The 15,624-nt window shown below is 45.1% G+C and overlaps 1 protein-coding gene across 1 annotated transcript in view; it reads left to right on the top strand.

Moving 5' to 3' along the window:
- The first annotated feature begins 694 nt into the window (after positions 1-694).
- slco2a1 (solute carrier organic anion transporter family, member 2A1) overlaps positions 695-15,624 on the top strand; it is a 28,466-nt gene continuing 13,536 nt past the window's right edge. The window contains exons 1-6 of the mRNA XM_062556182.1: positions 695-845; positions 8,559-8,696; positions 9,922-10,084; positions 12,241-12,456; positions 13,671-13,769; positions 14,509-14,642. Of these exons, the coding sequence (XP_062412166.1) occupies positions 786-845; positions 8,559-8,696; positions 9,922-10,084; positions 12,241-12,456; positions 13,671-13,769; positions 14,509-14,642 (810 nt within the window). The 5' untranslated portion in view covers positions 695-785. The remainder of the gene's footprint in view (positions 846-8,558; positions 8,697-9,921; positions 10,085-12,240; positions 12,457-13,670; positions 13,770-14,508; positions 14,643-15,624) is intronic.

Here is a 15,624-nt window from a genome sequence, read left to right as displayed (position 1 = left end):
CTTATATACGCTCATGGAGAGAATTACACACCTTATAAAAGGCAACACTGGAACTCACAGCCAACGAAACAAGCCGACTTGATACAAAGTATTGCATTGGCGCTCATTGATAGAGACGCTTCACGGTGAATTATAATAATGATGGTCATCTTTGAATGAGGGTAAAGCTGCTTTCTTGTCTCTCTTTCGGAAAAATAACAACATATGCTTCTGGTAGTTACTGGTAGTTAGTGACGCTGTCTTGTTGTAAAGTGAACTGCGCCCATCACTGCATTTACCGACAGTATATTTTGGACGCATCGGAAGCCACTTGACTCCGTTGGAAGCACCTTTCGGGAAACGGAATGACAGAAGAAGAACATTTAGACATGTCATCTAGACAGCACCTCATCCTTAAAGAAAAAAAAACAGAGGATTAAAAAAGCAACATCGCGTGCTTTGAACGGTTTATTAATGTTCACGGGGGACCAACATTATATGACACCTCGGCTACTGTATTCAGAAACTGCTGTAATTGCAGACTCCTAATGACGGTACATGAGTAATGTTAACATGTCACAGGGGGATCCGTTTAGACAGGTCAGGTGCGCCAAATATGGTCACCAAAACATTTGCGCATGGACATGTGGGCTGAGTCTTATTACATCACAGCGGGTGATAAAATAAAAACCCCTCATAGAAGTTTACCCGAGTAGAGACACTGACTGGGCTGATCCCCTGCAGAAAACAACTGGGAGGAGAAGTCCATTCAGCGATTCAGCCTTAACCCATTGAGACCTTCAGACATGGAGATATACGCTAAAGATGTCAAAAAACCCAAAGCATCGATATTTTGCAACATTAAGGTAGGCCTATGCTATGTCGGTGCTATATTACCCATCTTACAAATATTGATATTAGCCGTTAGAACTAGAAGAATAGCTGATTACATTCCTAGGACTTTGCGCAAGTGTATACATTTTGATTTGCAACCTTTGGTCCTCCTCGTTCACTCTAATAACTCCCTGACAGAGTACGGTGAGTAATGTCATGTGGAAGCATGAGTTTGCCGGCGCCTTATTCTGACTCTCAACAGCGTCTAGTTTTTGGTAGTACTGAACAGGTGACTTTTTATGTCCTGCTCTATGATATTTCTTATCACTGTATGAACAGAGTTCTCGCAAGGCATGGTTTGCAAAGTTCATATAAAACTAAGACTTCTGCCTTTGTTTTATTCAGGGGGTATTTTTTTTTAGTCTTGAGGGTTCAGTAAGACAGTCTGCTGTACGCATGGACACTTGTTCAGGGGGGTGCAGCAATGCCGGTATCAGTCGCAATTATGCAAAAAAAACTGGATATATGCTGGATGTCTAGTCAATGGGCAGAAACATGTCAATTGGCTATACCATAAGACCAATAATGAGTGAAAGCTGGTTGAAACATCTGCATATTTGGTGTTTCTTTTTCTTTCATTCATCACTGAAACAATGTCCAGCACCTGCAGCATAATGATAGGCCCATATTTGTTGTGTAAACTTTGTCTAAGCATGTGTGTGGTCACAAACGGGGCTTGCTCGTGTTACGCTTTGCCCCCTGTTATCAGTGGTATGGATCCTATGTAAACCTGGAACTGCTTGGGCTTCAGTAAGTGAAAGTGCCTATTTGGAGCCAGCGTTGGGGAAATGTGGTATTGGATAATGATACAGAAGAGTACTGGCAAGGCTAAGACACTGGTACATTGTAAATTCACTGTCATCACACCTTGCCCCCACTGTATAAATCAAATCACTGAAGTAGTCTAAATACTGCATGTAAAATAAATGCATGTACAACAGTGTATACTATACAGTATGCATAGTATATATTTATTGTGGATGTCTGGCTCCACAAGACAAGGTGATGTGTGTGTTACTGCTGTGCTTTGCATAGCAATACAAGTGTCAGACTGTTTGATGTATGGATTTCTGGTCAGCACACAGGCACACACATTTTTATCAGATAAAGTCTGGCAGATAGACACTTTACCCGTTGGTGAGATTCTTAATAGATTGAAAGAAAGCAGAGTTTCACGTTCACCACGCCAGACTAGCAGACGTTGGAGTGGACCAAGGCCAGATCTGGCCCATATGTGGAGGACCAGATCAGCTCTGCAGTCAGCCACTGTTGAAGATTTTATTTATGTATTTTCAAAAAAGGATTTGTTTCTTGGCAGTCGTCGGACTAGTTCGCCTCAGTTCATGGTAGTGCTGACCACGCCAGGTTGTAGAGGGAAAACAAGTCAGTGCTGGAGTTGAACCCAGATTTGTTTATTGAATTCAAGCATGGACAGAGATAAAAGAAACAGGTGCAGAATCCTCTCGAGTTGAGAACTATTTTTATAGCCTCCCAGACAAAGAAATATAAGAATGCAAAGAAATAGCCCCAATTTCAGAATGTCGTTTTTAAATAAGAACAAAATGATACATATATTATGACCGTGCATATCGGCGAATTAGTGTTGAAATGTAAGTCTGAGCAGACATCCTTAATGTGCTCATTTGAGGTAGGATAAAAACTCGTAAATCCATGAGAGCCGTATTCAGTTGGGATGTCTCGATAAATCTCCTTGCACAGAATTAGGAGACGCTGTCTGTAGTTGAGTCTGCATATTTGCCTGTCTATTATAAAATCATATACAAGACATGATTAGGACTAGGAATACTGTCCAACCATGTGTGAAAAATCAGTAACAATAGTCTTTCTTGTTGAGAATCCTCCACTGGCCAGCCAGGACCTTGCAAACAAACAAACAAACAAACAAGCATTCAAACAGCTTAATACTTGAAGAGAGATGGGAGGAGAGAGAGATGGAGAGAGAATGAGAGACTGAGAAAGAGTGAAATGGGGAGAGATATTTAGAGAGAGAGCAAGTGTGTGTGTGTGTGTGTGTGTGTGTGTGTGTGTGTATGCAAGAGAGAGAGAGGGACAGTTTCAGTTTTATGAATCATTGTTCAGATTTTGGAACATCATTCATCTTGTAAGTGACTGCATATTTGGCCTATTATTCTCTGGTAACCACCGTGACGATATTGTGGCTGTAAATCATCACTGATGGTTGTTGTTTTTTGACACGTCCAACAGGAGGCTGTAATGTTAAACTCAAATGTGCTGGAGGTCTGCCAACATGGCGCTCTATTGTTTCACCCTCATGATGGACCCAATCATCTCAGCACTGGCACACTGGCAGCCATCCTTGTTTGTCACACCAGGGCAAAGTTGGCTATTTGCAATTGTGATGTTTTGTCCATAATTTGTCAGCCACGTTGCATTCTGTGTGGAGTGTTGGGAGTTTTGACCTGAGTTCTCCCACTGTACTGCCATTATGACAGGGAGCGAGCGCTCTGTGGGAGGAGATGGTTGAGGGGGCGCACAGACGAAGAAGTCAGTCCCTGTCCAAACCTAACACACAGGTATCCCTGTGTTGGCCTCCGCCGCAAAGCTCCTGTGTTTAGCCTCACAGCTGCTCATCAGGAGTGTGCTAGGTCTGTTTAGACCCTGTGTAGATCAGCTGTGTGTGTGTGTGTGTGCGTGTGTGTGTGTGTGCGTGTGTGTGTGCGTGTGCGTGTGCGTGTGCGTGTGCGTGTGCGTGTGCGTGTGCGTGTGCGTGTGCGTGTGCGTGCGTGCGTGCGTGTCTGTGTGTGTGTATGTGTGTGTCTGTGTCTGTGTGTGTGTGAATGGAAGTCAGTATCCATCCTGGGCCCCTTGCTGATCCCCCTGTCCTCAATCTATTTTTGGTTCTCTGAAAACAGAACACACACACACACACACACACACACACACACATTCATTTCCCAACCAGGTGGTCTTTCTTCTAGGCCTGTTGAATGCAGCTTTCATGAACATCAATGTCTTACATAATGTTACATGGACATGTCAGTTCATGTGTCTGTGTGTCTGTGTGTCTGTGTGTGCATGTATCTGTGAGTTTGATGTTGAATTGAGATCCATATAGGACCATTATGACAAACGATGTGCATGTAAACTGTGACGTCGCAGGTAAAGCCTTGACTCTAAACATACAGTAGCCGTCCAAAGGTCGTAATCATCTCTCAAAACTGCCGTGGAAACCCTTTGTCGTGTGTTGCCAGGGATTTCATGGACTTGAGAGAAAAAAAGGTGATCACTCGGCACTGGGATTGAATGGAGTTCTGGTACAATGAAAAACAAGAGTGATTTAGCACATGGCTGTGAGCCAGCAGTATGGTTCAATTGGAGCATAGTGCTTTGTTTGGTTGTGCAGAGTTTATGACATTTGTAGTCATTTGTCAACTGAGCCTTTTAGATAAAGCCTGGGTGTGCCAACCATGGTATTTAAGAACAAGGTCAACTCAATACCATATTCGACACAGGCCAGTGATGTTTTTAAGCCTTTGTGTGTACGTGTGTGTGTGTGTGTGTGTGTGTGTGTGTGTGTGTGTGTGTGTGTGTGTGTGTGTGTGTGTGTGTGGTGTCTCATAATGTTAGCCTGCAACCGCTCACTATTATGTGTTTTTTTCCCTTTTATTTCAAACTTTGGCAGCACTCTTTTCGGGGCCGACTAATTTGTGTGTTTGTGCTCCATCAACTGTGAAGGCTTTCAGGAGGCTTCTCTTCTGTGCAGAAAGGCTGTTGCGGCTGACGGGAAATATGCTTCATAAAGCACCTGATTTCAGGATATCGGCTGCATAGCATGACAAGTCACAGTCAAAACAAGTTGGGACTGTGTTTGTTTGTGGCCAATCGTAACCTGTTCAGTCCGTCAAATAGGAATCTATCTGCATCTCCCAGTTGTCAAGGTGAAATGCAGAATGCTGGTTCAGGCTTTGGTTGTTTTTCTTGTGTTGGTACATGTCACATCTACCTGCACGAGTGGAGTTCAGGTATGCTGTGATCTCTCTGTTTGCTTTCAACTCTGTTGTAGTTGTCGGTTGTTTTGTTCTTGGTCAGCTCTTGGGATTTTTTCAAGTTGTTGAAAGGCTTGGTACACCTTTCCTTGTTTATTTCTCGGAAGAAGAGACATATTTTAAGGTTGCTTTTTCAGGGATTTCCAACCCAAGTGAGTCCCAGAAAAAAAGGAGACAGGAAAAGTGGAAGTCCTAGCTTCCCATGATTCTCTCCTCTCTGTTGGACACTGGAAGGAGACAATGGTCGTCAGGGGACTACGGGTCGAGACACTTGCAGACATTCCAGCCATGACACATCCAAGCGCTCCACGGATTGTAGTGGAAAACTACCTGACATGCTCTGAACAGTAAAGCCTGTTCCACTTTTAGAGACACAGAGAGAGAAAGAGAGGAGGAGATACAGAAAGAAAAAGACAGAGATTGGATACAGAGAAACCACTTTCCCTTATAATCCTTCTGAAATATCCCTCCTGCATCCTGGACTTTCTCAGCACCTTTCAACAGCACAGGAAGCATGGTATAATTCAGTGTCCCTGTGCCTGTCAGGAGACCCATATTCACTGTAGTGCTTGGGGCTGGATGCATGCCATACAAATGCACTAGGGAGCCTTACTTGGAAACTTTTCAGTCGTTTATAGGCATTTATAGATGAAACCTAAACTGTGTATAGGCCATTCTCTGGTCAGAGTGGTTTGGAAACCCTGCACTCATAATGAAATACTTGCACAAGAGACAAAGACACAACTTTATACACACATGAAATCAAAGGTAGCCCTTCCCTTGAAAATTGAAGAGCTGCAATGAGAAAGAGAAAGGAAGATCAAATCAGATAAATCTGCCATAAAAACCCTCACCACTTCAAATTGCGTAGATCCATCTTTAATAGACCTCGTAAACTTTGCACATTGCGTAATTAGAAAAAGGCGGGAGAGTCACGATACCTTCTGGAGGAAGCCTGCAGCAGTCTGCACGCAACGCGTGTGTCAGAGGTGTGACACAGTGAGGGATCACCCCAATCGCATGGCCGTAGGCGATGACACAAATCCTGATTGATGACTCGACTGAAGTGCCTGTTTACTGTAGGTGCGGTAGGCAGGGAGCGAACGAGAGAATGAGCAAACGCTGATGACCTGCTTATTATGCAAGCGCCATGGACGTTTATGTTCGACGTTTGACTGTGACACACACAGGAACACAAATAGTGTCTTTTTCTTGGGACAACAAGAGTTTGCGTGTATCCGCGTGTTTGTGCGTCGATGAGCATGCCTGTGTTTGAGGGTCTCCTTAAAAGCGCAAAGTTATGCGAGATGCAATCCTTTCTCACACTGCGGCTGTCATCTCGGAGGCTCTCTCAGAGTTATGAGCTGTCAGGGAAGATGTAGAGCCCTTTTTAATGTCGGCATGAGACCGTCGACGAGCCCGCGGGCCTCGGTGAAACACACGTGCACGCACTCGCTCGCTGGGGCTCTCGCGCTGTGCGCAGCTCTCTTGAGCGCTTCCAGACCTTTTCTCTCCAAGCATACCAAAAAAGTGCACCTAAAAATAACACATTTTTCGGCCACCTCCGTAAGTTCAGAGAGAGTTAAAATCTCTGTGCTTTACGCTAGAGAGAAAGAGAGAGGGAGAGAGAGAGAGAGAGATTTTGATGATAGTTCTCAAGAGGAAGAAAAAGAGAGAGAAAAAGAGAGACAGATAAACAGAGAAAGAGAGAGAGAGAGAGTGGACAAGAGAGTGAGAGATGCCATTCAAGTACCCTAACAAAACAAAGACGCTAATTTGAAGGACTGGCGCAAAACAGCTCCCGCTGGGGGAAAAAAAACAAACATTTCTACAATTAAAGACAATTTCACCGCAAGAGAAAGAAAGGAAAAGCAACAAAGCTGAATTTTTAGTAACTGCGTAAAAAGCGTCTATTGTGCGCGCTAACGAAGCATAAAGCGGGGCCTTAATGAGAGCATTAGCTGTTCCAGAGAGAGAGACGCGGGGGCTTAGGCCTGCTCCCGCTCTCCTCCTGGCAGCCCGCGCGCAACAGAAGGGACGGATTTACACCGAGTGTTTGCGCAGGAAATCCCATTCCAAATCTCGACATGTCCCTTCAGATTCCCACCGCCCTCAACCCCCTTGAGTGGACCTCGTGGTCTCCTCTGGTGTGACTGAGTGAAGGTCCAGAGTGTCTCATGTAGGTGTCGCAGCCTTGGGCAGAAGTAGGGTGGGGTGGTGTTGGGGCAGCAGGCTCTTGAAGTGCATTCGTAACTGAAGAGGACTTTGATCTCCACATTAACTTGACTTGCGTCATTGTCTCACCCTCAAAACCAAATGACCCAAAAAAAGGGACACAAAAGACGATCTTTGCTCATACTGGGCAGACATCCGTAAAGTGTCACTCAGGCGCAGAATCTAGGCTAATGGGCTGTGCACAACGGACAAATAGCTGTTGCCGCTGCTGCTTCTAGCATATATTGTCTTTATCGGCAAGGGAACTGAGATTACCCTGTGTGTGTGTGTGTGCTGAATTTCAGAGCTGGTCAAAAGAGAGCATTCCATCCGGTAGCTTCCTAGAAGAGAAGCTGTCAGTATCTTCACACTGGCCCTGAGCCAGGTCAGTCCCACTGGTTTAGAGCAGATAGAACTGCTTTCGCATCGCTAATTGAAAGCAGAGCCGCCACCAGTCCGAGCGTCCATTCTACAGCCAGTTCTATAGGCCTCTCACTTCCCTCTGGGATCCAGCGTTAATGACCAGAGAGTGGGAGAATGATGGTCTCTGTGTATGTGCATGTGTGTGTGTGTTTTGATTGGTGCTCATATGGGGAGCCACAATTTGATTGAGAATGTGTGATTCTCTCGGCAATAGCACAGCCAGGCAGTTGCGCAGAGAGACACAGCCTCCAAGTGTGTCTGTTACAGAATGTAGGTGAAGGGTAATCGTTGTGGTTTCGTTCGCAGGCCTTCGGGGCCTAAAAAAGTCGGACCAGGTTTTCGACGGTATTAACTCGATCTCCCACACACGACTGTCCTTGGGGTTTTACATGCGCACGTTGTGACGTCAGAACTTATCCTCAAGGCATGAGATATGAGGTCGATTTCAGGCAACAGCGATCTGATAGTTCGATGGAATTGTAAGATAGGGAGTATCGAGTTAGGAACATCAGTATGCTGGGGTTTCACGTCATCCCCTCAATGGAGCAAGAGGTCCCTCTTTTCCTCAGTCCCCCTGTCTGGGATGCAGTCACGGGTCTCACGCAGTGGAGGTCTGACTGACTGTAATCAGGCTGAGGAGTTTATCTCTGGGAGATTGTCAGGGTCACGCAGGGTAAAAGAACATCCTGAGAATAAGGGCCAGCTTATACGTATTGTATGCTTGAGCCAAAGTAAATAATGGTCCCCCACCAGTGTTCAGAAATTAGAGCTACCAACCACAGAGGTTATGTCTTCAAAAGTCGGTGTATTTCACTGTAAGTTACACACTGTAGACATGACGTCTTTTACACCAGGTGTAAGTCTTGTATAGTAAGTTTTGCTATATGTATTGCAATGGTGTAACTTTGTGATAGAGCATAGCATGGGTTTCATTCTGTCTTTTTCTCCCTCTCTCCCTCTCCCTCTCTCTCTCTCTCTCTCTCTCTCTCTCTTTTTCTCTCTCCCTCTCTCACTGTCCAGCTGTTTGTCCTTTGCCATGGTCTGCTCCAGCTCACCCAGCTGCTGTACAGCTCCTACTTCAAGAGCACCATCACCACCATCGAGCGCCGCTTCGGCCTCAACAGCTACTCCTCCGGCACCATCTCCTCTCTGCACGAGGTAAGCAGCCTGAACCACACGGCCCAAAGCCTACTGTCCAACCTAACAGGAGACACACCAGGAGGACATCATATTTGTCTCACCCAAAAGCAATGATGAATGAAAAGCATGAAATGTTGAAGAGGGAAGGGACTTTGCATGAATAGGGGAGAGATGTAAAGTACAGTAAGGCCACAAACGACTCACTTGGGTGTGTGTGTCATCTCACTGAACAGATACAGCACCATAGCAATCTTGTGCAAAACAAAGGACACAGGACACAGCTCCACACCCTTCTTTGCTCTTAGTATTCTTCCAGGTACAAAAAAAGAAAAGCTCCTGCTGCTCCACAACGAAAATTCATCAAGAACCGTTAGGGAACAGACTGTGCTGGCTCAAGGATGAAAGAGAATGGAAGGAGCGTAGCATAAACAAATGTGTCCCAGCCAGCTAGCCAGTCAGCCAGCCAGCCAGCCAGCCGCAATATCGAGTTGTTATCCCCCGTCCTCAGTCCCCTGCAGTGCACCTCACCTCCGTTTCAAGAGCCTCAGCCTTGGCATTTGTAGTCTTCGCAGGGGCTGTGGGAATTTGAACAGCTACCTGCAGACAAACTCGCAGGAGTTTAAGTCATTAGTCACAGTTATGGCTCTAGAATGTTCTCCTTGGATCAGCGTACTCTCAGAGTACTTTTCGGAGTACTTTAAAGTCTATCAGAGGGCTTTTTGCTGCCTTATTTGTTTACCACAGTGGGCTTGGGAAACAGTCTTTTCCCTGTTGTACATGATTGGTCCTTTGAGGGCATGGGCCTACTACAGATGCTTTAGTCTGGTGAATGGCAAACACTGATAGGGGTAGAGTTGTCTGGGCTTGAATTTAAGATAGCTAACAGACAGTAGGAACTTGCCTTGGACAGACTTGCTGGATTTGATTCATGCTCTACAAGGGCGTTAAAGATAGCATCTATTTGTGGCTTCTCACTCCCTCTCTTTCGATCTCTCCCTGCTGCTGCCTTTCGCTTTCTCTCTCCCTCTCTCCCTCTCTCTATCTCTCTCTATCTCTCCATTCTTTGACTGAACTGTGATACAAGAGCACCAAGGCGTGGATGCCCACTTCAGAGATGCACAGTGATAACTGAAAAATAACAAAGCAATAAAGTAAACCTGCAAGCTCTGTCTCTAAGATGACCCACTTATACCCCTCAAACTTTTCCCCTCTCTCTCTGTCTCTCTCTCTCTGTCACATCCAGGTGAGCAACACAGTGCTGATTGTGTTTGTGAGTTACCTGGGGAGCCGAGTGCACCGCCCGCGCTTCATCGGATTTGGCAGCCTTCTGATGTCTGTCAGCGCATTGATTCTAGCCTTACCTCATTTCCTGTCTCAACCTTACGAGTACGACACTGTAATGCATGGTAAGACCACCTCCTGCTATGGCTGTAGACTACTTGCATAATTTATTATCTTCCTGAGGTCAAAGATCAACCTCTGTTTCAGCTGATACTCTTCCGTATTCTGCCTGCGTGACCAAAGGTAGAGATTCAGCTTCTCCTGGCGGTGCATGCAGCATATTGAAATAGTTGTACATTCGCACAACTTCTTATCATCTTGGGTAGAAGGCAGAATGTTAAGACCGATAAGGTGTGCACATTTTTAGGCCGCTAACACAGTCTCTAGGTAGGGAAAAATGGCTTATCCTGTGCTGTCGTGATCCACCTCCATACAGTATGTTGTTTTACAATCCAGGAACACCCAGTGGGAACGTTTGCTGATTTGAATCAGAGTAGACACAACAATAGATGTACGTGCAGCATTAATGTTTTTTTGTGTGTGTGTTACGCACTGCCAAGCAAAAGCCTGAAAAGACCTCTGTATAAGGTTAGTTGTGATAGCCAGGTAAGGAACACCAAAGTGTTTTTATTTTGTGTTTGGATAGTGCTTCCCCAAAGGCAAGGATTAGTTTTATTGTGTTAGTAATGAGGTTAATTGAAAAGCTTCTCATGGATGATGCTGGGAGCATTTTGTGGACAAAGCTGACTTATAATGTGGGATTTTAGTTAAGCATATGCACTGATTAAATATATAAATTACGGTCGGAAATAGACTGTGCAGTTTAATTAAATTCCAAATTAGAAAATAAACATGAAAGAACCTCATAAAACAGACATAATAATAATGTTTTGCGACTGGATTTGTGGAGGCTACAGTTTGTATTAACCAACCCATAACTTTCATAACATTTAATTGAAAACAAGACAGACGGAATTTGTAAACAATATAAATTTACTACCAACCAAATTAGTTTGTTTTGGACTTTCCCAACAACCTAAAATCAATTTAATGTCTGCTTCTGTCTGTCATGCCCTCTTTCACTCTCCCTCTCTCTGTATTTATAAAAGTAAAATACATATTGAAGACTTGAGAACATTGCTGGCAGCTCTGATAAGTGCAGGTGTTGAACTGTTGACTCTGCACTGAGTTGTGTGTCTGTGTTTGTGTGTCTGTGTGTGAACGAGAGAAAGAAAGATGCATCGTGCTACAGAATGAATGTATTTGTGTATGTGTGTGTGTGTGTGTGTGTGTGTGTGTGTGTGTGTGTGTGTGTGTGTGTGTGTGTGTGTGTGTGTGTGTGTGTGTGTGTGTGTGTGTCAGAGAGGGAGAGTTCCTGTGATATGGTGTGCAGGTATTGAGTGTTTGTTTAGAGCTGCCCGCAGGTGCTGTGTACCTGAGCCGATGCATAAATCAGTTGGAAAAACGTTAATCTCGACACACTCCACGAAAGCCAAGAGGATTAGTCTTATCTCCGCTCCCCTCTTCCTCTTCCTGGTCTGGTTCAGCTCCAGCCCCAGGTCCATGTGTGTGTGTGTGTGTGTGTGTGTGTGTGTGTGTGTGTGTGTGTGAGTGTCTGGACCCCGCACGTCAGCCTTGCTCGCAGGGGTCAGGGAAGATGGGCCAGAGCCCGTTGTGAGGCCCATTGAGTTTTATGGGGACGACATCTGTGCTTCCACGCTCAGTATCCTCCCGCATGTCAGGAGGTGCAGACTGTGGAGGCAGTGCAGGGTCTAATTGGGGTTTTATGGGGAGCATGTCTGTACAGCAACCCAGTGTCTGCTTCCCCTCCCTCCCTTCCTCCCTCGCTCATTCTCTCTTTCTTCCTCTCTCACTCCTGATCTTTTTCGCTGTCTGTATCTCTTCTGTAACTTTTGCTTGTCTGCCTTTCACTCTCTGTTCATCTTTTCATTCTCTCAATTTGTTCATGTCTCTGTCTGTCAATTTCTCTCATCCTTTATGTCTCCCTCTGTCCCTGTCAACCCTTTCCTCTCTCTCTGTATCTCTCTCTGTCTCTCTCTGTAGCTCTCTCTCTCTCTCTCTCTCTCTCTCTCTCAAATGAATGTAATTCAGTGCACTTTATCATACAGATCATTTAAATGAAAATGACACTGCCAAAGCATAGAGCAGAAACATAATTCAAAACATCAAAACAGAGTTTATAAAACATGTAGATGACTCTCATTCTCTCATTCTCCTTCATTCTCTCTCTCTCTCTCTCTTTCTCTCCCCCCATCTGCAGCGGACCGTCGGGACTTGTGTGTGCCCCGTCTCAACTCCTCCAGTGTCGACACGTGTGGGCAGGACGATGCCAAGCGCCTGGTGGACACCAGCAGCCTGTGGCTGCTCATGGCCACTGCCCAGCTGCTCTTTGGCATCGGCTCCGTGCCCATCCAGCCCTTTGGCATCTCCTACATCGACGACTTTGCGGGCCCGGGCAACTCTCCGCTCTATATCGGTGAGTCATTCATATGGTGCAGCGCTTCAGGAGCTGCAGAGGCATTGCATTGAGCTCATGGAGGGAACTTCAAGGAAGACCATTAGTCTAGCTTAGCATAATTCACTGGAGCTGGGTTACATCAGTTAGCCTAAAGCTTCATTCTGGGTGCATTCTGTGTGAAGCTGTACAATGTTATACAGTATGACTAGAAGAATACGTGAGGAAATCAGATGGATAGCTTGGTTTCAGAATGAAGCGGACCATTCCTGAAGCCGTGCCCATGCAAATGTTGGCGCGTGTCTGGAGACTTGGAGAATGAGGCTCCTGCTGCTGCCATTTGTTAACTCTTGCTGCCAAGATGTGCACATGTGCCCTCTCCTAGAATGCTCCAATTCATCTCCAAATGTTCTCAAAAGCTCATTTGCTCATTTCTGACAAGCAACAAATACTGCAGCTTTTGTAAACGCTCTGGTGTCCCCCTTAATCACATCTTTCATTCTGTGAGTACTGTGGAAAAGCAGAGATTTTTGTGAAACCAGTGTTGACCTTGGAGTTTCCATACAACACGCGCACTGATACTGTATACTGTTCCTGTAGGTTTTTACAGATAAAAGTGTAGGCAAAACATTAGAGAGGAGGGAACATCACATGCTATTCTCTGGTTACGTCGACAGCGTGAGCTTTCTTCGATTCTCCCCACACAGCTTAGACCCTCTCATTAATGGCTCCTCTGTCTCGGTCTGACCGGTCGCCTGGACGCTGGGTGATATTTGCCTTCGGCTTATCTTGAGTGCCAGTAATGGCTGTTGGCTCACTCGAGCGACTCCATCATAGGGATTTAATTCGGTTCCGGATCCAAACACCACATATCGTTGTCACTTACTGTCTGTTTGCACAGAGCGCCTCTCTCTCTCTCGCCCGGGTACACTCAAGACCACACAGTTCTGGGCTGTGTTGACTTTGGTCCTATCCTGTCTGTGTTCTAATCTTATTTACTCTGGGATAAAACGCTAAAGTGAACCCATATGGGTTTTACTAACAATAAGCGGAGGAATTCAGCATGAAGTCCTCACCATGATGGTTCTGGGGATTGGACTATTAATGTGTAAAGACTACAAGATTAAGGTGTGTCAGGTTGTATGAATACAAAGAGAGATCTGTTTGTATAGCAACATGCATGGATATGTTTTTGTATTTACATGTAATCTTGTGTGTGTTTTTTGTGTTTGCAGCCATTCTCTTTGCTGTGTCTGTGTTTGGGCCTGCCATTGGATACCTTCTTGGCTCAGTTATGCTGAGGATCTATGTAGATGTTGACAGAGTGAATGCAGGTATTGTGTGTGTGCCATTCCTCATAAACCATCTGTGATTTCTTTTCATGAAGTGCTTTTGTGGCTCACCACTTTTATATAAACATTTTAGCCGAGAGTTTCTCCATTTGCCAAAACCTTAAATCATCAGTGCAGGCTTTTAGAGTGGTTTTACTGCACACGAATAGTAACCGATTATTATGCAATCAGAATACCACACCTCTCATATGCCTGTAACATTGTATGATGTTATCACTTATCAGTAGCAACCAAGCCACTGTGAGTGTTGACAATGGCACTAATTCAACCACCTCAAAACATTCCATCTTCAGCACTGAGAGAGAAACACTGTGTCTCTTAAAGAGGATATAGAATGGATGAATAGAATATTGCACTGTGTTCTCTGATGTTACAATAGTATATATTCAACTTTGATTCATAAAGATTAAGCTCAATTGCAATTTTACAAGCCCAATTAAAACCTTATATTTAGGCTGGGAATTGAAATTCGTTTGACTAAATAGCGTTCTCTCTTTGGCAACCCCAATTGAAGTAGACGTTTTTTAGTGGGTATTTTTAAGTTCAAGATTTTCGTATTCAAGGAGGGCACAACCATGCCTCATGTTCATGATAGCTCTTTGGTTATTCACAACCTGTCCTGATTCATCAAAACCAAGAAAAAATGATTTCCATTGTATGTCACCTTTTAATATACCTAATCTCCTCCTCCTCCTCCTCTTCCTCCTCTGCCCTGGAGCAGGCGCGCAGGAGTTGACCCCTGCTGACCCCCGCTGGGTGGGGGCCTGGTGGATGGGCCTCCTGGTGTCCTCGGCCGGCCTGGCCCTGGCCTCCATCCCCTACTTCTTCTTCCCACGCAGCATGCCCCGCGAGAACGTGAGTAGTTGCCCGGCCAACACCGTGCAAGCCAGTGGGGGAAGTTGTTTGAAGTTCGCTAGGGTGGTTGTGTGTGCACACACACATCCCACCTCTCTTTAGGCCAGGTGCAGGACAAAGTATGCGTAAGGTAAAACAAAAGAGAGAGTGTCTGCACACACACTCCCGACCTTCAAACAACTTCAAAAGAGAGGATGTCCGCACGCCGGAGTAGCCCCACAATTTTTTTTTTTTTTAATCACTCCGGCTACGCCCGTTTGTGGACTTTCCCTCTTTTGAAGATGTTTTAAGGTCAGCATTTCAGGCTGTAGGGAGCACAAATGTAGTGGTCCATGTTTTGACATCACTGTTGGTTCATTTGAACAGAAATACCTGCTCCATTTGTACAGCTGCCCGAGGTATTCTTTGGGGAGGATGGCTCTCTATAAAGGATGTCCTGGGCCTTGGCATAGACTCTCCTCTGTAAAACACGGATCGCTCTTTTATATCAATATTTGTGTTTCCAGATATCTGAAAATATACTTATATGTGGTAAAAGTCCAGGGGCAGTCTTATACTGTGAGTCTGATCCAAACAAATGATGTAAGATGCGATTTTACGTCTTAGAGGTGACACCTGACATTCTCTTAAACATTTGTTCCAGATTGTCTTTCATGCACTCTAAGTTGACCTCGTGACCCTGGCATGTGTGCCTCTGGCGTGTGTACTCTCCTGCTCTATCACCTCTGTTGTGGACATTCTGTCTGGACGCGGCATTAGGGAAAGATAAGATCTGTCCTGTCTCTTTTTGCCAGAGCCATAAAGAAGTCTTCACGGATTTTACAGCTTATATATTATCCACTCTCAGACTGACTGATATCCATATGTTTGGATCTCCACTTATTTATTTATGTCTACTGATGATACAAGCCCCTAGGTGTGTGTACTGTATGTACGTAATAGTAGACTCGCAATATGTTAGATTAGTTCACTGTGCACGGTG

The sequence above is a fragment of the Sardina pilchardus genome, chromosome 15 (genome assembly GCF_963854185.1).
Source record: "Sardina pilchardus chromosome 15, fSarPil1.1, whole genome shotgun sequence".
Taxonomy (NCBI): domain Eukaryota; kingdom Metazoa; phylum Chordata; class Actinopteri; order Clupeiformes; family Clupeidae; genus Sardina; species Sardina pilchardus.
The sequence above is the reverse complement of the archived record's forward strand: the minus strand, read 5'-3'. Positions and strand labels throughout refer to the sequence as shown.